Below are 22498 nucleotides of genomic sequence, written 5' to 3' on the forward strand. Positions count from 1 at the left end.
CAAATGTGCACTCAACTATCCTCCTGGCTCTAGATCTATAATTAAAAATCCTCTTCTCTACCTTATATTCAGTCTGTGAACCTGGGTAGGGCCTCATCAAATTTCTCTTCAGCGGGAAAGCCTTATCTCCCACTATAACATATGGTGTAAGCACATCAGTGCCAGGAAGTGCAGCATCTTCTTGTACATTTCAGGTCATCCTCAATTTTGGATAGTATTTTCTCAAATGTTCCTTTGTTCATTCTGAAATAGCTGTGGAACTTACTCTCATCATCATTTACTCTCATACAGAGTATGAAATTCTCCTTCAGTCTTCCTATCTTGCAACATAGGATGAACCCACAATCTCTCTTTTTCTATTTTGTTTTCCTTCTTCTTCTTCATCAAGTGCAATAGCGATTATTGCCAACTCGGCGTCAGAAAAGTCACACATCCTTCGTAACTGATGGTAAGACTTCTACTGGTGTCGAGGGAGGGGGGATGACGGGAACGAGAGCGGAGCGCGACTGGACCGATAGTGTGAATCAACCCTGAATACTGAACCGGAGCGGAGCGAGAGTGCAGCGCGACCGGACTGATAGTGTGAATCAACCCTTATCCAAGTGCAAATCGCAGGCCTTTGTTCTGGATGATGTTCAGGGGTTGTAACGTGGTTGTTGTTGCTGAATTATATATCTGACACCCATAGTCTAATTTAGATCTAATTATGGACTTATAAATCATTATCAAATATTTCCTATCTGCTCCCCAATTTGTGCCCGTTAGTTTGCGCACCAAATTACCCGTGGTATTCTTATAAAAAATCTTTCCTTGTATAAACTTTTTCCCTCCAAGGATTTTTCCTTCCCTTTAATTATGTTTAAAGAATTCCTTGGAAGGGAAGGAAAAGTTTGCATGTTAACTATGTGATCTTGGAATGAAGAACGTTTGTGCCGTTGGTATATCGTAAGCGCTAAATCAAAACAAAAACACTAGCGGCAAGTTCAGATACGCGTGAAACACTTCGTTTTCGCTCGCTTCAGTCTACACGATCTCCTCTAATTTGTACCAATAACAACATTATGGACTCCCAGAGCAAGATGAGGCTTCCTTCACTATCAAATAAAGGAACATTCGTCCTCATCGATATCGTGGGAGAAGATGGAATTGTAAATGATGGGTGATATGATGGAAAGATGGTGGCTTGGAAGAACGAAGCATGGGAGGAAATAGCAATGCGTTCAATGCAACAAGAACTGGTAAGCAGGTGAAGAAGATATGGGAATGCATAAAAGCGAAGTATATATGCATTATACAGTAAAAATAAATTAATTTTAATGTCCAAATGGGAGCGTAAGTTTGATTTCGAAACTAGCCCACGGTAGACTAGAGTCTAGAGAGCAAAATCTGGACTATGCTAGTTTATGATTGGCATGCATCTACATTTTTCTGGATATGTCCTGCATTTATATGTCAAAATATTTGCCAGGGGGGCCCAACCAAACATAAAATATATGCCTGCAAGTCAACATTTTGGGGCACTAGGTGACTAGCCTAACCTTGCACATTTACCTAATCTAATGTGTGCCCTTCCACCCAACCTCTTTTATTGGTGGTGGTGGTGGGGGGCTGCCCCCCCCTCACACCCCTGTCTACATTTCTCTTCTCACAAAAGTTTTTTTTTTTTTTTTTTTTTTGTAATATTGGGCACTAGCTTATTCTTGTTCACTTACCTAACCTGTCAGTGAATTGATTAATTCCTAGATGGGGGGCTGTGCCAGCACCCTGTTTTATTGGTGGGGGGCTTTGCCCCCCTCCATACACCCTTTTCTCTTAACCTAACTTTACCCTTTGGTGAAGCCCCCCTGGGACCCCCTCCTACAGGTTTGCCCAGGTTTTAATGATTCATAGCAAGCTAAGACTTGTCGTTAAAAAATACAACTAATAAATTACAACATGAAAATGCAAGTTTCCTTATTTGTACAATCTGATTTTACCATTGTAGAAATTTCTGTTGCTATGGTCAAAATTAATATATAACTTCTCAGTTACTGACTCGTCATACATAGATATGATTGGCCTGTTCATATTTCCCCATTTTTTTTTTTAAGGATTCTATTTAAACATAATTAAAAAAAATTAGGACTGGGGAAAACTAATAAATTTAAGGTTAGGTCACTGGTATTGCTTCTTGACTGCCAAAGAAGTTTTTCCTGTCACTGCTAAAGTGGAGTTCATTTATAATGTACCTCTTGTTACATGTTTAAGCACATCATGATTTACCTGGGTCACCTGAGACTGCATGCCATCTTGTGTGGCCTTCACTGTCTAAATAATGGTTAAATTTCAGTATAGGTATACCTATTTTTATTTTCATAGTTAATAACAAACTTCTTTTCAGGGCCAAAGATGACCGTGACAGACTGAAACCAATAATAAAGAAGACTGGTGGTGGCTCCCCACCAACTCCATATCCTGAGGGAACAGCAAAAGCCCTCAACATTTTACAGGGGGAGATTGATGACACAGGCAACATGTTTGATTGTGACTCCACCTGTGAACCTCCAGATGATGACATTCGGGGAAGTGGAAGCCCTACACCACCAATAATCAATGTCTCTGATTGTAATCTAGAGGTAGTTTATGAAGAGGAGTTGCACCCTATTCCTTCACCTGACTGGACAGAACCTTTGCAAGAAAATGGTAACACTCCTGCAAATTCTGCCTCAGTTTCCAAACATAGTACGTTTGACCCTACACCACTTAAGGAAAGGAAACAGGGTAGATCATTAAAGTTTTCACCCTTGGACTCATTTTCAAAGGATAAGGATTTTTATACAGAAGCTTTAGATATAGAAAGGAAGATATTAAAAGAAACTTTTTGAAGCACAGGTAAAATGACAGGCAGCCAAATACAATTTAGATATTTTCAAACTTCACAAGGAAACAGCAATTTTAGATTTTGAAAAAGCGAGACAGGTTGCAGAGTACAACCTTGGAATTCTAAAAATTCAAAAGGAAACTGCCCTGTTAGAATTGGAGAAAGCAAAATCTGTGTAGAAAAGTTATTCTATAAGCATTACTGAACTCGAATGTTCTTTTTCCACTAAACAGTTATTAGAGTGCAATAATGATAAAGTAGTTACCTTATCAACTTTAGTTCTTCCTTTCAGAGAATAGATGATTATTGTTGCCTATTTGTGTTTAGCAAAATAAAAAAAAGTGACTATGCCTAATTCGGTTTTCCTTTACCCTTGATTATAATGAAAGTTATTAAGGTTAATCAATGATATATTAAGTATTGTATCTTTGTTAATGAATATTTGTAGAGTTCCTAATTAATGACATATACAAGGAATAAAAGTGGAAATAATTCATGATAACCCAAATTGCAGGCATATTATATTTCTGGTCACAAAGTCACAAGACTGGTTAGCACTTGCAGATGAGGGGGGACAGGTGATCCTGGAATTTTGAGAAAAAAACAACAACACATATATATATATAACAATATTAGAGATTACTTAATCACAGTGACAGGTTAGGAGTGTACATGGTTAGGTTAATGCCCTATTATCTCTTGTGATGGTTTTTTGAGTTTCAAAATCTTTGCTCACATTTTTAAATTTCAAGGATTTTTAGCATAACCTCAGTTCTTGGCTTGTCTTTTGGAAAATCAACATATTTAACATTATTTGAAGTGATATTTACACATTCTTCATTTTTACCCACTTTGTATACCCAACTTCCCAACAACTAGTCCCGTTCAAATTGTTGGGTGGTTGTAGTTTTCTATACATTATCATCATGTTTACTGTAGATATCAATTGATTTCTAGTGATTATGCAAGGTTAAACCACAAATCTGAAATGAACCTATTGGTAAGAATTATGCCAAGATCTGTACTGAATACACAATTTTCATTTATCCCAAAATTTGTACTGGATACACAATTTTCATTTATTAAACTCAAACAATAAGAGAATTATTGATAGCTCAAAATCTTTGCCTAGCCCACCTAGGAATGGCATTAGGCTAATATGTAGGCCTAATATCGATATACTCGTAGGTTATGGTACTGTTCTAGTTATCATTATAGTGTTATCATTAAATAGTTTTATTTACTTATTTTTTGTGTATATACATATATATATATATATATATATTAAGTACATACCAGAGGAGATGGTTGTAGTATTATGTCCAGACAATATAATTTTGTAAAAAATTACTGACTGAAAGCACACAAACACACTGGTTGGATACTTAGAACATTTAAAACCAGGAAAAAGGAAAGTATGCTGACACTTTGGAAAACATTAGTGCTCCCAAGAGTAGAGTATTGCTGTCAGCTCTGGTCTCCTTACAAATTGGGGGACATTACTAAATTAGAATGTGTACAAAGAACCTTCACCAGCCTCTTAGAAGGAATCAATCACCTAGACTTCTGGGAAAGACTTCATTACCTGTGACTCTACTTGTTACAGCATTGTAGGGAGAGGCACATCATTATTTATGCCTGGAAGTGCCTGGAAAAATTGTTTCCAAATGTAGGGCTACAGAAGCACCTCCATCCAAGATGCGGGTGTCTCTGCTATATCAAGACTACAGATGGTGTATCACAAAGAATGAAAACCATTATTCACCATAGTTTCACCCACAATGGGGTGCACTTTTTAATCGTACTTACTTCTTACTTCTGCTCCCAGGTAGGCTTACAGCCTGTCAGTCGGGCCAGCACACTTCTCCAGATTGTCCTCTCAAAGCTTCCCTCTTCTCTCAAATCCTCTATTTTTCCTAATCCATTTGCCTCTAGGATTTCTTGAACGCCATCTTTCCAAGTATCAAGAACTTGACAGGCATATCCACAGACAGTTTCAGGAATCAGCTGGACAAATGGCTGAAAACAGTGGCCGACATACCCCCAACACTGGGCTATCCTAGTGCAAACAAAAACTCCCTAATCTTCATTCATTGAAAGAAGCAGAGCAGATCTGCCTGGCAGCTGTGTCCTTAGTTGACGGAATTCATCAAAAGTATCAAAATTAAGTAATAGCCAGTGGGTTCATGGGTAATTGTCTGTTGACACTCGATGGCCAGAAGTCGTGTCCTAACAGCAAGGTCTTCATAAATAGCTAAACTGAAGAAATAAATGTTCTAACTGCAGTATTTTTTTATTATAGATTTTTATTGTAATTCTTATTCCTATATATTAAAGAAGATATTAATGCTGCATCAAAAAATATTACCTAGGAATGGGCTAGAAATTTCTTTCCTTTTCCAAAAATGTACGTCTTTCAAGGGAAGAATTTTTTCATACACAAGTGGAAAGAAATGTTCAAGAATAAAAAAAATCCATGTTTCTTTCCCTTGGTTTTCATGGGATTTTTTTTTTTTAAGAATACCAGCGTTAATTCCTTGTCAGTCAAATATTATGAAAACTTACAGATTTGAAAGACAAATGTTTAGTGTAAATAGTGGTCAATTAACACTTGCATAGACTGCTAACTGGAATTAATACTGATGTCATTTCACTAAAAACTACTAATTTTGACAAGTCTAACGTACCAATACCTCGCTTTTTGTGTTTATAGATCACTAATAAATCGCCAAAGACATTAAATCTCGACTTTCCAAATCATTAGAATTTCCTTCCATTTGCAATCTACAGAAATGTCATATCAACTATTTTACTAAGTGCAACCGTAGTGCCTACTCATCTGCTCCACAATAAGCTAACTGTGTCAACACATTAGCTCTCGGAATACAATATATTATAGTGGATGTGCTGTGTCCATCGACACTGCTTCTGATCCAGGGCAGTGGACAGGATGCAGGGATGACCCGTCATCCAGGAGGTGCCAAGATAAGAGGAAAGGTGGAGGGGAGCGGTATATATAGGAAATGGAATGGGTGGGAGTGGTTTCTATGCCTTTTTCTTTTTGGCTACCCCCCATGTAGGGGGAAAAAGCTTTTGGTATATGTATATGATTTTTAATTTTACTAATATATTTGTATTAGAATAATACACACTATTGTGGACCATAACCTTTCTGGTAACGAGACAATTTTTGTAACATATAGGACAGTTGCTTTTGAAAGCCGCATTCGCCGTCGTATTGTTTGTAATTTAACATAAAATACGGGAATTTTCAGTGACTTCATCACATCAGTGCCAAGCCTCTATTTGCAGGATGATGTAAGTACATCCGATAGACAAGTCTGTAAATAGTGAAAAACGCGCCATCTGTCCGTTGAAATTCTAACAAATCAAAACAAAAACATTTGGCGGGGACAAAAGTCTGAAGTTATGAAAAGTTTGTTTAAAAATGACGTCGCATTATTCACTAAATAATGTGTGTAGAATCTACATGAAAAACTTTTTGTAAGTATTATACAATAATTCTTTACGTGTCAATATTTGTACGTGTACTTCTAGATGTAAATGTGAAGTAATCTATAGCAGGCTTTGCAATGTAATGTTGCATCATGATGATGATCATACGATGATACGTGTCTACTTTTGTAACTTTGAGATGTCTTGAGGTCCTTCCACACAGTCGTGGTGGTCCACCGCAGCTGCTAGAACTGGTGTCCCTATACAATATATCAACTTGATTAGTTATAGTGTTAGAGGTCCTACATTTGCTGGTATAGCCCGGTAGTGGAGGACTGGAGGTTCGTCTGGCAACCATTTTTAAAATTACTTGAGTAAACGGGGTTGCTAACCTGGTGAGTTAACAAAGTGAGCTCTTAATATGATTTTAGGAGCTCACTTTGTTAACTCATCAGGTTGGCTACCCCATTTACTCAAGTCCGACAAAGAGAGGTATCAAAGGGGGATAGGGGATAGAACAAAATCTGCTGGGGCTTTGGATGATACTCTTTCTGGTGCAGTTTTTTCCTGTCCTTTCATTGGTTGTGAGCTGTAAGTCCTGAGGTTTAGCCTGTAGTGGGAGTGTAGGGTCAGGCATTTGTTGTTCCAGAACTTTCCATTATTATGGTTGTGCAACTTCCTGATTCCTTTTTTGTAACTTTTTTTGTATCCTTTGGAGAATTCAGAATAAAAGGAAATGTTCTAAGTTTTGGGGGTTGATGGTGTATATTTAATTTATTGGGCAGTTTGCATTACTTTCCTGATGTTATGTTTCTTTTCATCCATTAGTGCGAGATTATTTGTTCTTGCTTATTTGTGGGTAGTTGATGATCATCTGCTACATATTTGTTATATATTTTTCCTGTGTTGTCCATGGCTCATAGATTCTTAAACTTTCACATACAGGGGGTCCTTGAGTTATGGCGGGGTTCCATTCCTATGCTACTTTGTAAATGATTTTCGGGATAGATCAGAACCAGCCTAAGTAAGAACCTTCCATGGTGATTGTGTTCTTTTTCTTTGGTGCACTGCCATCAGAAGAGTTCTATTTTATGCTTGGAAACCATGATGTAGGCATGGGCACAAAATTTTCAAATTTTAACCCTTAAATTATTATTGCATATGAAAGGCAATTTTATTAGAAACAAAATGCTTTTTAAATTTTTGAAATAGCTTGAAAAATAAGGGAGATATGATTTTTTGAATTATTTTTTTTTTATCCCACATTTTTGGATAGACTTTACATATATACATATACCCAAGGCTTTTTCCCCCTTGCATGGGGGGGTAGCCAAAAAGAAAAAGGCATAGAAATCTCTCCCACCCATTTCATTTCCCATATATTCTATTCCCCTCCACCCTCCTTCCTATCTTGGCACCTGGATGACAGGTCATCCCTGCATCTTGTCCACTGCCCTGAGTCAGAAGCAGTGTCGCAAGACACAGCACATCCACAGTAACCCTATCTCCCAGCTCCCTTTCCACCCTTGTTCTCCTCCTCACCTCATTTCTCACTCTATCTAGCCTAGTAACCCCTATCATACTTCTCAGACATTTCATCTCAAACACATTCAAACTCCTTCTCTCTTCCTCTCTCATGTTCCATGTTTCTGCCCCATACATTGTTGTTGGCACAATCACTCCTTTATATAACCTCTTAGCATCCATTCCCAAATGTCTATTTCTCATTACACTTTTTAATCCACCAAGGCATTTACTCGCTTCTCTCAATCTACATTCTACCTCCACCCTCACTCCTCCCTTTCCTGTCACATTCCCACCCAAGTATCTGAAACTATCCACTTCCTCCAGTTTCTCACCCTTAATGCTCACTTCCAGCCTGCTGTCACTCTCTCCCCTTGTACATCTCATCACCTTACTTTTGCCCACATTTATCTTCAGCTTCCTTCTTTCACACACCTCAAACTCGGTCACAAACTTCCTCAATCCCTTCTCTGATCCTGCTACAAGCACAGTGTCATCAGCAAACAACAGCTGGCTCATCTCCCACTTTTCTCCATTTTCTTTAATCATCTCCAACCCCTGACCCACTACCTTTGCATTCACCTCTCGCATCACCCCATCCATGTAAAGATTGAACAGCCAGGACGACATAACACACCCCTGATGAAGTCCCACCTTTACCTCAAACCATTCACTCTCTTCATTTCTAATCCTAACACAAGCTCTACTACTCTCATAAAAACTCTTGACTGCTCTTAACAGCTTTCCTCCTATCCCATATATCTGCAGTACCTCCCACAGTGCCTTCCTGTCTACCCTGTCATAAGCCTTTTCCAGATCCATAAAAGCCCAAAAAAGATCCTTACCTTTTCTTATAGCTTTCTCACATATCTGTCTTACCACAAAAATCTGATCTACTCATCCCCTACAAGTCCTAAAACCACACTGTTCCTCACCAATTACTCCCTCTGTTCCTCTCCTAATCCTCTCAATCAAGACCCTCCCATAAGCCTTCCCAACTACACTCACACTTGTCCCCCTTTCCCTTGTAAAGCGGAACTATACAGGCACTCCTCCAGTCCTCCGGCACTCTACCCTCTCTTAAACAAACATTAAATAACCAGCCAGTCCACCATAAATGTACCTCCTTTCTTCCGACATTCTGCATGGTATCCATCCAACCCAGGTGCCTTACCTGCTCTCATCATCTTAACAGCTGCTTTCACTTCATCCTTCCCTATTTCTCCTCCATTTTCCTCACTCATCATTCTCATTTTCTTAGTGTTTCCCACTGCAACTACCTTTCCCTCCTTATCCTCCTTCATATTTAGCAACTCCCTAAAATACTCTGCCCACCTTCCTCTCACTGCCTTCTCTTCCATTATCATCTCTCCATCCGCACCTTTTACCTTTTCTTCTCTACTTGATTCGCCTCCTCTTCCTCTCTTAATTTCCTTCCAAAACATCTTTTTATTACTTTCAAAATTTTCTGTCATACTCTTTCCCCATTTCACATCTGCTCTCCTCTTTGCTTCCTTTCTCTTTACTTTGTACCTCTCATACGATTCCCACATCCTAATTTGTAGCCAATCTATGAATGCCTGTTTCTTCCCTTCTACACCCTTCTTTGCTTCCTCATCCCACCAATGCCTGTTTCTTCCCTTCTGCACCCTTCTTTGCTTCCTCATCCCACCACTCACTGCCCTTCCTTCTATTTCCTCCTGCCCTCTTTGTTCCACACACCATCTCTACACACCTTATGACTCCCTCCTTGAACCATCCCCATTCCTCCTCCACTCCTAGTTCTACTCTATCCTTTACTCTCTCCCACTCCTCTCAACTTCTTTTTATACTCATTCTCCTTTTTTTTCCTCATTTAAGCAGTTCACTCTAAGTATCTCTCTACCTTCTGCCCTTTTCCTCTTTCTCCACCTATTCTCCACTCTCAATTTACCTTCCACCAGGAAATGATATGATATTCCCCCACTCTCTTCCCTTAGAACATGTACATCCTTAACTCTTCCTACCATACTTCTAGTCACCACTATATAGTCCATTAATGCTCTATCTGCCACCCTTCCATCCACCACCCTCTCCCATGTGTACTTATGCTTGACTTTCTTCTTAAACACTGTATTTGCTATCATCAACTCTCTTTCAAGACACATCTCCACCATCAATTCTCCACTACGAATTTTACCTCGAACTCCATACTTCCCAATCACTCCATCAATTGGTTCATTTCCTACCCTAGCATTAAGGTCTCCCAATACAACTACATTGACATTTCTCCCTAATCCCTCTATGCACTCATTTATATCTACCCAAAAAGCCTCCCTTTCCTCTATGCTCTTCTCACTACCAGGCCCATATGCACTTACAAAAACCCACATCTCCTTTCCCAGCTTCACCTTCATCCACATCAACCTTGATGACACCTCCTTCCACTCCACTACCCGCTTACTTACCTCTTCACTTACTAGTATAGCCACCCCTTCTCTCCCTTGTCCACTCTTCACTCCTGAGTACCTCCCAGCTACACTCCCATACTCACAGTTGCCCTTTCCTTTCATTTTAGTTTCACTCAAAGCCAGTACACCCATCTTTCTTCTCACAAACATACTGCCTATATCTTCCCTTTTACTCTCATCTGTACCACATCCACACACATTAAAAGACCCAAACGTTAGGGTACTGGTTGGAAAGCTCCCAGACCCTCTTATGCCTTTACTTTCTTTTTTAGGAATGTTCCCTTTTGGGGCTACAGGTAGTAAGACTCCTGATCCCATCCCCCGTCCCTTTTTTGTTGCCTTTTACAACTCAAGTGGAAATACTTGGTGTCAGTATTCTTTTGGTCCCACCACAGGGTTGGTAGGCGAAAAAAGGAAATGAATATTCAGAGAAATGGTACAGGACAGTAGCAAGGGGTTGGGGGACAGCATAACGGAGGGACGGTCGTAGTATAAAAGTGTCATCATTTCTCTATGTACAGAGTTTTCCTCCATCACAGACAAAATGATGTGTGGCTCTGGTCCGTAGGGGTGCCCCATATAGAACCTAAAGTATCAACTGCATGCTACTTTGCCACAGTAACATGCAGCCAATACCCCAGATGGGGGGGCTAGACTTTAACATAACAAAATGTTACAATTAAGGGTGGTAATTTGTAAAGATTTTGGTAAAGAAATACACACAAACTCCAAACCACTGGTCCAATTTTATTGAAATTTGGATTACTTGAGTTTTATGGATCAACAAATCTCATGAGCATGTCAAAAACAATGTGGGGCATCTCCATCATACCATATTTGCCTTTTCATGGCAACTAATAAATTGTCAATTTTCAGATTATCATCAATAACATCCAAACCACTGGCCCAATTGACATGCAACTTGACATGTGAAGGTTTTATGGGTCAACAAATCACCTGAGCATGTCATTAACATTGCAGGATCTTCTTCTTATACCATTCTTGGTAACACCTATTATGTTGTCATGGCAACTGTTGTCAATTTAGAAATAATAAATAAAATCCAAACCCCTGGCACAAATGACATGCAACTTGGCATGTGAAGGTTTTATGGGTCAACAAATCTCCTGAGCATGTCATTAACATTGCAGGACCTTCTTATACCATTCTTACTAACACCTATCATGTTGCCATGGCAACTATTGTGAATTTAGAAATAATAAAATCCAAACCCCTGGCACAACTGACATGCAACTTGATATATGAAGGTTTTATGGGCATGTCAATAAAATTGCAGGATCTTACTTTTATACTGTTCTTACTAACACCTTTCATGTAACATGTTCCATCAATGTAATGTATACACAAAGATACCTGGTCAAAATCAATCGCAGCCACAGATCAAAAAGAGTTAGCTTTAAGAAGTAATCTGGTTCACCATAGGTTCCCTAAAATCACTTCAGGGTCATTCCATACCTCACCACCTCAGATTTTGATGAAATTTGGTACACAAGTTAAGACAACATTCAAATCATATACTTCCTGTCATGGCCATAGCTGACTATGTAATAGGCAAAGCATAAATGATAGCCTGTCCAACACCTTAAAATTCATACCATAACAATGTAAGTATTATTTGTGAACAACACTCTCTATGACTATTACTAGACTATCTCTGGCATGTCATGTTTACTGTATACATACATACATATACCAAGGCTTTTTCCCCCTTCCAAGGGAGGTAGCCAAAAAGGGAAAGGCATAAAAACACTCCCACCCATTTCATCCCTAAATACACTCCACACCCCTCCCACCCTTCCTCTCATCTGAGCACCTCCTGGATGATGGGTCATCCCTGCACCCTGCCCACCGCCCTGGGTCAGAAGCAGTGTCGCAAGACACAGTACATCCACAGCGAGGCCGCTTCATTTAATCGGCGACCCCCCCTCTCCGTCCCCCTTTGCATATAAGGCGAGGACGGGGAGAAATCCCTTCGGGCTGCGTCAAAATTTACTCACACATACTACCCCACCCCCCACTTCCCCGCCCATTCCTCCTCATGCAGTCACAACATCATCCATATACAACCATTCTCCACTCACCTCTGTCTTCCGTCCTCTCCCTTCCTTCCTCAACAGACATTCCCCTCTTCCCCAAAGCCCCCTTCACCCCATCCATCCACCTCATCCTAGGACGTCCCCTCATGTTCACTCCCTCCACATCTGCCTTCCATACCTCTTTTACTAGTCTTTCTTCACTCATTCTTTCCATGTGTCCAAACCATCCTAATATTCTTTCATCAACCCTATCTCCCAAATCCTTTTTCACCCCTGTTCTCCTCCTCACCTCCTCATTTCTCACTCTATCCAGCCTAGTAACCCCCACCATACTTCTCAGACACCTCATCTCAAACACATTCAAACTCCTTCTCTCTTCTTCTCTTATGTTCCACGTTTCTGCCCCATACAGTGCTGTTGGCACAATCACTCCTTCATACAGTCTCCTCTTCGCATCCATTCCCAAATGTCTATTCCTCATTACACTCTTTAAACCACCAAGGCATTTACTCGCTTCTCTCAATCTACATTCTACCTCCACCTTCACTCCACCTTTTCCTGCTACACTTGCACCCAAGTATCTAAAACTATCCACTTCCTCCAGTCGCTCTCCCTTAATGTTCACTTCCAGTCTACTGCCACTTTCACCCCTTGTACATCTCATCACCTTACTTTTACCCACATTTATCTTTAGCTTTCTTCTATCACATACTCTCCCAAACTCTGCCACCAGCTTCCTCAATCCCTGGACGTATCACATAATATGCCTGCATGTATTGAAATGAAGCTGAACTGTAGAATAACCAACAATCTTAAACTGGTCATTTCCGGGAGAAATAGGTTAAAAAACAATATTCTTACATTAGAATATTTTGTTCTTGGTGCCTTACTTTAATAGTTTTACTCGGAGAACTATTTTGCTGAGGTTGATAACTAAATTTCCGTTTAAATCGGTGAAAATTTGTTTGCATTTGAAGAATTGGGCATACACTTGCACAACAACAAGATAATTTGAATACTGTACCCGGCGTATGCGCTGAACGATGCAAACATTCAAACTGAGGCATACTTATTTTAACAGGCCGCAAAAAGTGGCGTTGTAAACAGTACACGAGTGATGGTGGCACGATGAATGGATTCCCCTGTATCTACATAATGAAGGGCATTGAATCCCTACCCATAAAAAAGAGGAATCAGATGATAATTAGTAATCCAAAATTGATTCCTTCCTTGGTCTATCATTGCATGATGAAGTATTTCTTCTCTGCTTAACAACTAGTTCTTTATATTAAAAGAAAAAAAAAAAGCACAGTATGGGACAAACACTGCCAGTGTCATAACCAGAAAATGGCAGAAGTTGAGACCATCATATACTAAGGATTTCCTGTATCTCTTTTTGTCAGCAATATGAATTGTATTTCTCTACTCTTGTTCAGGGTATTTCTTTTGTGTCATGACAGATTGTGATAACATATATTCTTCCTTTTATATCCTTGCTATCCTTTGCCCAGGCATCAGCTCCCTTGCATTTTTGCAAGTTCATTTCTTCCCTTCATGTAGGTTTGGTTAGTCAAGTTACTATGGTCAAGTGAGATTGTTTTTTATGCAAGGTTCTATTCAACTACTTCTCATGGTAAAAAAAAAATTGGAAGTCACAATAAATTATCTTGTGTTTAGCGTGGTTTAAATTAACATAACATAAGAATGAAGGAGACTGTAAGAGACCACAAGGCCTACTCTAGGCAGCTATGTATTCATCACCACCTGTCATCTCCATCCATAAAGTTGTCTAATAATTTTTTAAAACAACTGATAGTTTCAGTGCTTATTACATGGTTAAGTATATTCCATATGTTGACCAACCTATTAGTAAACCAATTCTTGCCTATTTCCTTCTCAAATCTAAATTTGTTCAGTTTAAATCCATTACTGTGAGTCCTGCCCTGTTGTTTTAATATGATGACCTTGTTTGCATCACCCTTGTTAAAGCCTTTGATCCATTTGAACACCTCTATTAGATCACCACGCACTCTGCATCTTTCCAGAGAGTGTAAGTTAAGGTGCCTAAGCCTTTCTTTGTAAGGCAAATTTCTGAGTCCATGTTTCATTTTGGTCATTCTCTGTACTGATTCTAGTGAATTTATGTCCATTCTGTAGGACAGAGACCAAAACTACCGCATAGTCAAGGATGGGTCTAGCTATCACTATTCTATTCGTTACTGTCCTAGCAATATCCCTAATGCTCTGTTAGCTTTATTCCTGGCACTAATGCACTATTTCCTGGTTTTAAGGTCCAGGCTCACTAGAGCTCCCAAGGCTTTCTTGCAATCAGTTTTCTCTAAAAGCGTGCTATCTAAGCTATATCTATTTTCGGGGTTGTGTAGCCTTACGTTTAACACGCTACACTTAGAGATATTGAAGTTCATTTGCCATTTCACCGACCATGTGAACAATTTGTTAAGATCATCCTGCAGAATCTCTGCGTCATCTCCTGACTTAATTAGGCGTCCTATTATAGTGTCGTCTGCAAATTTACTAACATCACTATTTATCCCATCATCTAAGCCGTTTATGTACATAATGAACAACAAGGGACCCAAAACTGAGCCCTGGGGGACCCCACTAGTAACATTGCCCCACCTAGATTTTACTCCATTTATGGTGACCCGCTGTTTTCTGTTACTAATCCAAGCTCTAGTTCATTCTAACACTTTTCCTCCAATGCCATGGGCTTTGATTTTATTTAGTAGTATCTGGTGTGGGACTTTGTCAAGGTAAATAACATCATAATTGTCATTGCTATCAGATGCCTTATATACTTTAGTGTAAAAGGATAGAAGATAAGTTACATATGATTTACCCTTGGAGAAACCATGCTGTGTATCACAAATTAAATTATGTCTTTTGATGTGTTTTCTGAGTCTATTTACTATTATCAATTCAAGCATTTTACCTATAACCGATGTCAAACTGATTGGCCTGTAGTTGCATATAGACAATCTATCTCCCTTCTTAAAAACAGGAACATTTGCCTGCCTGCAAGCAGTAGGTACAAAACCAGTGTCTACCAATTTATTAAATATTTCAGTTAACTGGTCGCAGATTTCAAATTTACACTCCTTTAGCATAGTGATGGAAAAAAAAAAAATAATAATCGCAAGGTTTTTTTTACTTGTTTTTTTATGATTTTTTTTTACACATCCAAATTTGTTCAGATATTAAATATCAAGTATATGGAAATAGGTATAAGTACTTGATTCATCCCTCCACATATGCGCATCTACCTTATCCAAAGAGACATCAGACACAGTATAAAAATAAACAAGTAATTGACCTTTTTACTCAGGACTCAGATGCTGCAACAAGTATAGATACTGTATATGGGCCAATGTGGCTACCTTACAAAATTTACTATTAGTATAATCTTCAAAGATAACACTCCAAATTTCCTTTGTCATGAATGGTTAAACACACATAAAATAGGATATACAATAAGGTATGCACAAATTAATCATGGTCTATGGGTCTGGAAAATATAAAAAAATGAAAATATCCAAGTTTTTTTTTATCAAGGTTATTATAAAAAAACGTTTTTTATATAAAAACTTTTTATTTATTTATTTATTTATTTTTATTTTTTATTTTTTGTGTTTTTTCGTATCTATACTTAAGCATTCTCGGAAATATTTCGTCTGGGCCTGGGGATTTTGTAGCTTTAAGTCTTTCAATGTGCTTGACTACTTCTACTTTACTAATGCTGATATTAGATAGACTACTTTCTTCATCCCCACTGAAAATCAGATCACAGTCAGGTACTTTATCTAACCTCTCATAAGTAAACACTGAGAGAAAATACTTGTTAAACTCCTCACTTGTTTTTTCCTCCGATTCTATCATTACATTTTCATTGTTTTTAATTGGTCCTATTCTTTCTGTATTTTTTGTTCTATAGAGATGAAAGAAACCCTTTGGGTTGGATCTTGCTTGACTGGCAACCTTAATTTCATAATTATGTTTCTGTGTACGTGTATTCCTTTTAACCAGCTTTGCCATTTCGTTATATCTTGATCTAAGGTGTGTTTCCCCATTTTTTATTTTTATGTAAAGTCCTCTTTTCACTCTGATCATCCATTTGGGAGTATTACTATTTTTCTGCATTGACTTGAGTGGATAGGTGTATTTTGTGCATTAATAATTAAATCAGTTAGATTGCTATACATTTCATCCAAATCGCTGAACTGTCTGTTAGCCAAGTGACCTGACCCAAGGTATGCATATTACCATCTGTGACCTGACCCCTTGTCATGTACCAAGACCTGACCACACTGATAATGTCTGAAACATCCATAACATCTGTATGACATTTCATATTCAAATTCAGATAGGTTTTTATATTGTCAAAGTTTGCTCTCCTCAAGTATGGTACTTGGATGTTATTTGTACTTTTTAATTCTTCCCAAATAATATTAAATCTTATTTCTTGATGATTGCTAGAGCCTAGACTATCTACCACTTTTACGTTACTCATTAGGTGCTCATTATTAGTTAGAAGTAAGTCCAGAGTATTTTCTCCCCTCGTAGGATCGGTAATCATTTGTTTTAGGAATTTATCCTGCACCATATCTAAGAATTTTTTTGCATCCTGATCTCCTACTAAAGTTTCCCAGTCAATGTTTCTATAATTAAATCCCCCCATGATCACAATGTTTTTGTACTGGGACGCTCTGTGAATTTTATGAATCGGGATCAGTCTGCTCAGTGCTGAGGTTAGGAGGTCTATACAAGATGCCAATAATAACTTTCTAATCTCTACCCAAATAGATTCCGTAATAGTTTTGTTCCCATTTTGAAGGAATCTGAAACTTGCTATTATTGAAGATTGTGCATTTTGTATTCACACTCTTATGTTTCCCAACAATCTGAGGGGGACCATGTTGGAGAATTTGGGTGTTGGTGGGGAAAAGCATGCAAAATGAGTGATTTATGTGATACACGAATTTTTATTATTTATTTATTCCTTTTCTCTTTCTCCAGCCTCAATCCAAACACTCTAGGGGACCACTTTGGTACGATAACACCTATGTAGGTGTCATGAGGCATTAGTGGGTACATGATGATGCCTGTGACGGTGTCTTGATTATATATATATACTTTTTGTAGTTGTACATATATGAGTTACCTTCAGATTCTGTGAACTGCTTTGGTTGCATTTTCTGTGTTTATTATTACTCAGAGTAAAAGAGAATGAGTAATACAGCAGTGACTTTATATTTTATAAACAAGTAGTGTGATGCATTGGTCGTATGGCAGCCAATGCTGCACGCAAGAATTTGACTTGTACTGAAGTGGTTAAGAAATCAATTGGGTAGGAGAAAACACAATTTATTTTTTATTCTATTTTTTATATATTCATTGATTAATTTTGCTATATAAACAAACATCACATCAATTCAAATGACCTAACCTGATCTCACCAGATCTAACCTACCCAGACCCAACCTAACCTTTTAAGATCCAACCAAACCAGACCTAATCTGGATTTTTATTTTATTTTTATTTTTTTAATTTAACCAGATTAACATTATTTTTTCTTGTATTGTTACTATATCCATGTTATCCCCAAGTATTGTTACATGTTTTTTAATTATGTCTGCATGTACTTAGACATATCTTTTTGAACACAGATGTGCAGGGGTGTTATGGAGGGAGTGAAAGTAGGGAGTGGTTGTGTGTGAATTATATTTTGATGTAGCTGTTTTTTCTATTTTCTGCATGAGGGGGATACTGATAAAGTGAAGCAGCCTTGTAGTAGTTTTAGTTCGGAACAATGGCAGGATAAATGAAAATCAACACAAAATATCTAATCTCTTTCTTTTGGTAATTAGCCACAAGGTGCAACACTAGAAGTGTCACATGAGAAATATAGGTGAAGCTCGGACTAAGGCCACAGCTTAGTGGAGCTTATGGTTGTAGCTGGACGTGGAGCCTAACGTCAGCGAGGCGGTAGCAGATGATGACGGCGAGGCTCGATGGGACAGCTAGAAGACTGGACGAGGAGATGTAGTTTGTGCGCTGGTCGGTCTGGTCGGTACTGTTCTGCCCATCTCGGCAAAACGCCAACCTTTTAAAGGAGGCTGGCGGGAACATGAGGAGCTTTCCAAGTTCCTGATTGGCTGACCGCTGGCTGGCAGGGACACCCTTGCGAACTACGCTTGCCAACTACGGGAACTTGGAAAGGATAGTTCCGAAGATTTCTTTGATCAGTGTGTGACGGGTCGTAGGATGCATCACGTCACTACAGCCTTATTGTGGATTTACTGTGTCTTGCTGCAGTGCTTCTGAAACAGTGCAGTGGGTGGGAGACATGGTCGACCCATCGGCTATGGGGAGCTAAGCTGAGAGGAGGAAAGGGTGGTGGATGGGAGTGGATGCATGGCTTTTGACTTGGCTACCTCCCTTATAAGGGGGAAAAAGCCCTTGGTATCTAGATAGACACAAATGATCTGTTTTAAAGTTATTAATGAAGCAACATGATAGCACCACAAACTGACAAGATACTTCTACATGAAAAACTTATAGACATCGTAAACACATTCTCACAAACAGGTGTAATGAGGAAAAAAAAAGAAGAGATAAAGCTTGGAAAAGATGGAAAAAAAGAAAAATCCTAGAAAGTGGCAAATATATATCAATGAAAGGAATGAATACGTAAAAATACACAGGGAAGAAAAAAGAAAATATGGAAAGGAAATAATAGAAAAATATGAAGATCAACTAAAACTATAGATATGTGAATGGCAAATCAAAAAACATGCAAGAAATAGAGAAACTACGCCAAGGGAACATGGAATACACAGAAGATATAGAAATGGCTGAGGTCATGAGTAAACATTTCAAGTCAGTTTTCACTAGAGAAAAAGTATGGCATTGGGATGAAGGGCAAGAAGTTAGATCTTCCCTATGGGGGAGATAATAGCAACACAAGCTGAAATAATGGACCTAATAACAAGCCATGATGTCAGGAAATCACATGGCCTGGATAGAATTGCAAACTGGATACGAAATAAGTGTAAAGAAGAATTGGTAGGCAGAATATATAATAGAATGTTCACTTAAGGAAGGAAAAATACCAGAAGACTGGGAAAAGGCCAACATTGTACAAATATATAAAGGAGGAAACAAGGAAGACCCAACAAATTACAGACCAGTTTTCCTTACGTGTTCCGTAGCCAAAATTTGTGAAAAAGTTATCAAAAATAGATGGACAAAGCATCTAGAGGAGAACAACATACTAAACCTGAGACAGTTTGGATTCTAACAGGGAAGATCATGTACCACAAATCTGATCTGTTTTTAATCAAAACTATTAGATATAATACAAGAAAGGGACAGATGGTGTGATTGTCCTTTCCTAGATCTTCAAAAAGCTTTTGATAAAGTGCCACATAGAAAACTATTAGGAAAACTGAAAACCATAGGAGGGGTACAAGGTAAACTCCTGGAGTGGATGGAGGATTTCTTGCATGGAAGAAAGATGAGAGTAGTACTCAGAGATAAAGGTTCTACTTGGGAAGAGGTGATTAGTGAAGTTCCACAGGGATCAGTACTGGCTCAAATAATGTTTGCTATTTATGTGGACAGTTACATGAGCTTTACTGATGATGCAAAGCTGTTAAGAAAAGTGAGCATTGAAATAGACTGAGTTGCTGCCGAGAGATCTGAACAAACTTTGGGAATGGAGTTAGAAGTGGGAAGTGGACTTCATTAAGAAATGTATAATGGAATTTGGAAAAAGTAAAAACAGGGTATCAGGACAATGTAGAATTGATGAAAAGGAAGTAAAGAAAGTGGGATTTGGAAAAGACCTGGGAATGATCATCACAAAGGACATGTCCCCTGATAAACAGATAAACAAAATTGTCGTAGAAACCTACAACTTGCTGAGATTAATAAAAGTGGCATTTACTTAGATGAAGAAGTGGTGAAGAAAATACTAGTCACACTGATAAGACCAAGACTGGAATACACAGCAGCATTATGGTCACCCAGTGCCAAAAAGAATGTAAGGAAAATTGAAAGAATCCAAAGAGCAACTATAAAGATGGCTCCCACACTTTCAGAACTGGCATATGAAGAGAGATTGTCAAAACTAGAGTTACCAACCCTGGAACAAAGAAGAGAAAGAGGAGACTTGTTGACCATCTATAGAATCGTGAGAGGTATGGAAGTCCTTGATAGAGAAGACTTACTAAATTGGGATATGAGAAATACAAGGGGACATGAAAGGAAGCTAAAATAAGACAGTTATAGAAGAGACCTGAAAAAGAACAGCTTTCCTCACAAAGTTGTGGATGTGTGGAATAAACTGGATGAAATCATACTCTGTACAAAAATCATACATGGATTTAAGAACAATTTAGACACTGAGATAAAGAGATGGGACACCATGAGCATAGCTCCCCTTCCTGTAAGATGCAACTAGGCAAATACACAGACTAATGTCACAAGAAACAACCCTAACATAAGACATGGGGTCACATCCAACACCTTAGACTTATTCCTGACAAACAACACTTCACTCATTACAAGAACACAAGTAGTACCAGGTCTGAGTGGTCATGACCTGGTACTAGTTGATGCAAACATTAAACCAACCAAGCAGAAACAAGAACATAAGAACATTTATTTATACAACAGAGCCGCTATGAGTGCTATATTCTAAGATTTAGCAGACTTCAAAGACTTTCCTGGACAACAGCCTGATGGCCAATTCAGTGGAAACTAATTGGACTAGACTAAAGGAAGTAATACAAGACGCTATGAACAAACACATACCAAAAAGAAAAAAACTCTAACATGAATTTGGTCACCACTGTGGTTCAATAGACAATTACAGACCTTACACAGAAACAAAATAAAAGCTTGTAATGCAGCAAAAAGGTACAATGATACAAGACACTGGGAAGGCTACAGAAACACACAGAAAACATTCCAGAAAGAAATGCGACATGCTGAAACTAGTTACACTGCTACTTTCCTCTCAAACAACAGACAAAAACCCAAGAAATTTTACATAATTTTCAAAGCATGCAGACAAGACTCTAGTTGTATTACAACACTTACACACAATGACTCCTTAGTTACAATTTCACATGAAGAAGCACATGCAATAAACATACAGTTTCAGTCTGTCTTTACACAAGAACATGCAGACCAACCAGACATACCACCATCACCACACCCAACAATACCTCCCCTAGTTATAAATGTCCAAGGAATCAAAAAACTACTCTATGAGGTAGATGCAACTAAAGTGACTGGACCTGATAATATACCCTGCAGGATACTAATGGTCAATGCTGGTGTGTTGGCTCCTATCCTGCAGGTTATATTTTCACACACATTCCAACTGGATCTCTTCCCCATGACTGGCTTTTGGCAAACATGACACCAATTTTCAAATCCAATGACAGAACTCTCCCATCCAGTTATAGGCTTGTGTTGATTACTCAGTCCCCTACAAAATTTTAGAATATATTGTCCATAGACATATGATGGACCACTTTGATAGGGAAAAAGTATTTACTGAAAATCAGCACCGCATTTGGTCTAAACACTCATGTGGGACTCAACTACTAGAGACAACACATGACATATCCCAATTACTTAACCCAAAATTAGACAAGTAGATGCCATAGTTTTAGACTTTGCCAAAGCCTTTGACAAAGTTCCATACAAACGACTGTTCAAAAAAATAGATTATTATGGCATACAAGGACCACTTCTTCACTGGATTAAGATGTTCTTGACTTCTCGAGAACAGCATATTGTTCTTGAGGGTAGTCAAACCTTATTGTTCCTGTAACTTCTGAAATTCCCCAGGGCACTGTCTTGGAACCTCTCCTCTTCCTTTCTTACCTAAATGATCTCCCACTCTCACTTTCCTCTACTACAAGACTTTCCAGATAATAGTTTAGTATATGGGGAGATAGGTAATGGAGACAATTGTCTTCAACTATAGAATGACCTACGTGCCCTTGAGTGGGAAGACAAGTGGCAAATGACATTTAGACCTGACAAATGTCACCACATCAGATCCACCCATACTAACCAACCTATCCAATTTACCTATACACTACATAACACAAACC

General features: G+C 38.5%; 2 protein-coding genes across 3 annotated transcripts in view; both read left to right on the forward strand.

Annotated features, from left to right (window-relative positions):
* The first annotated feature begins 635 nt into the window (after positions 1-635).
* LOC143024304 (uncharacterized) lies at positions 636-3470 on the forward strand. Its single transcript, XM_076183102.1, has 2 exons — positions 636-1238; positions 2381-3470. The coding sequence occupies exon 2, from the start codon at positions 2514-2516 to the stop codon at positions 2862-2864; it is 351 nt and encodes a 116-aa protein (XP_076039217.1). The 5' UTR covers positions 636-1238; positions 2381-2513; the 3' UTR covers positions 2865-3470.
* Positions 3471-5714: 2244 nt separating this feature from the next.
* The window catches only part of LOC143024305 (structural maintenance of chromosomes protein 5-like), a gene marked incomplete at its 3' end in the record, with an annotated part of 42166 nt that continues 25382 nt past the window's right edge, over positions 5715-22498 (forward strand). Inside the window, 1 exon segment of one of the 2 annotated variants that reach the window (XM_076183104.1) lies at positions 5715-6364. Coding sequence is in view for 1 of the 2 variants with exons in the window: in XM_076183103.1 (XP_076039218.1) it covers positions 6309-6364 (56 nt within the window). 2 annotated transcript variants of the gene reach the window in all.

The sequence above is a fragment of the Oratosquilla oratoria genome, chromosome 4, assembly GCF_046742065.1.
Source record: "Oratosquilla oratoria isolate Oo_2021 chromosome 4, ASM4674206v1, whole genome shotgun sequence".
In the NCBI taxonomy this organism is placed as follows: domain Eukaryota; kingdom Metazoa; phylum Arthropoda; class Malacostraca; order Stomatopoda; family Squillidae; genus Oratosquilla; species Oratosquilla oratoria.

Coding starts and splice junctions, on each gene's coding strand:
- LOC143024304 (XM_076183102.1), top strand. CDS start 2,514: ATGTTTGATTGTGACTCCACCTGTGAACCTCCAGATGATGACATTCGG.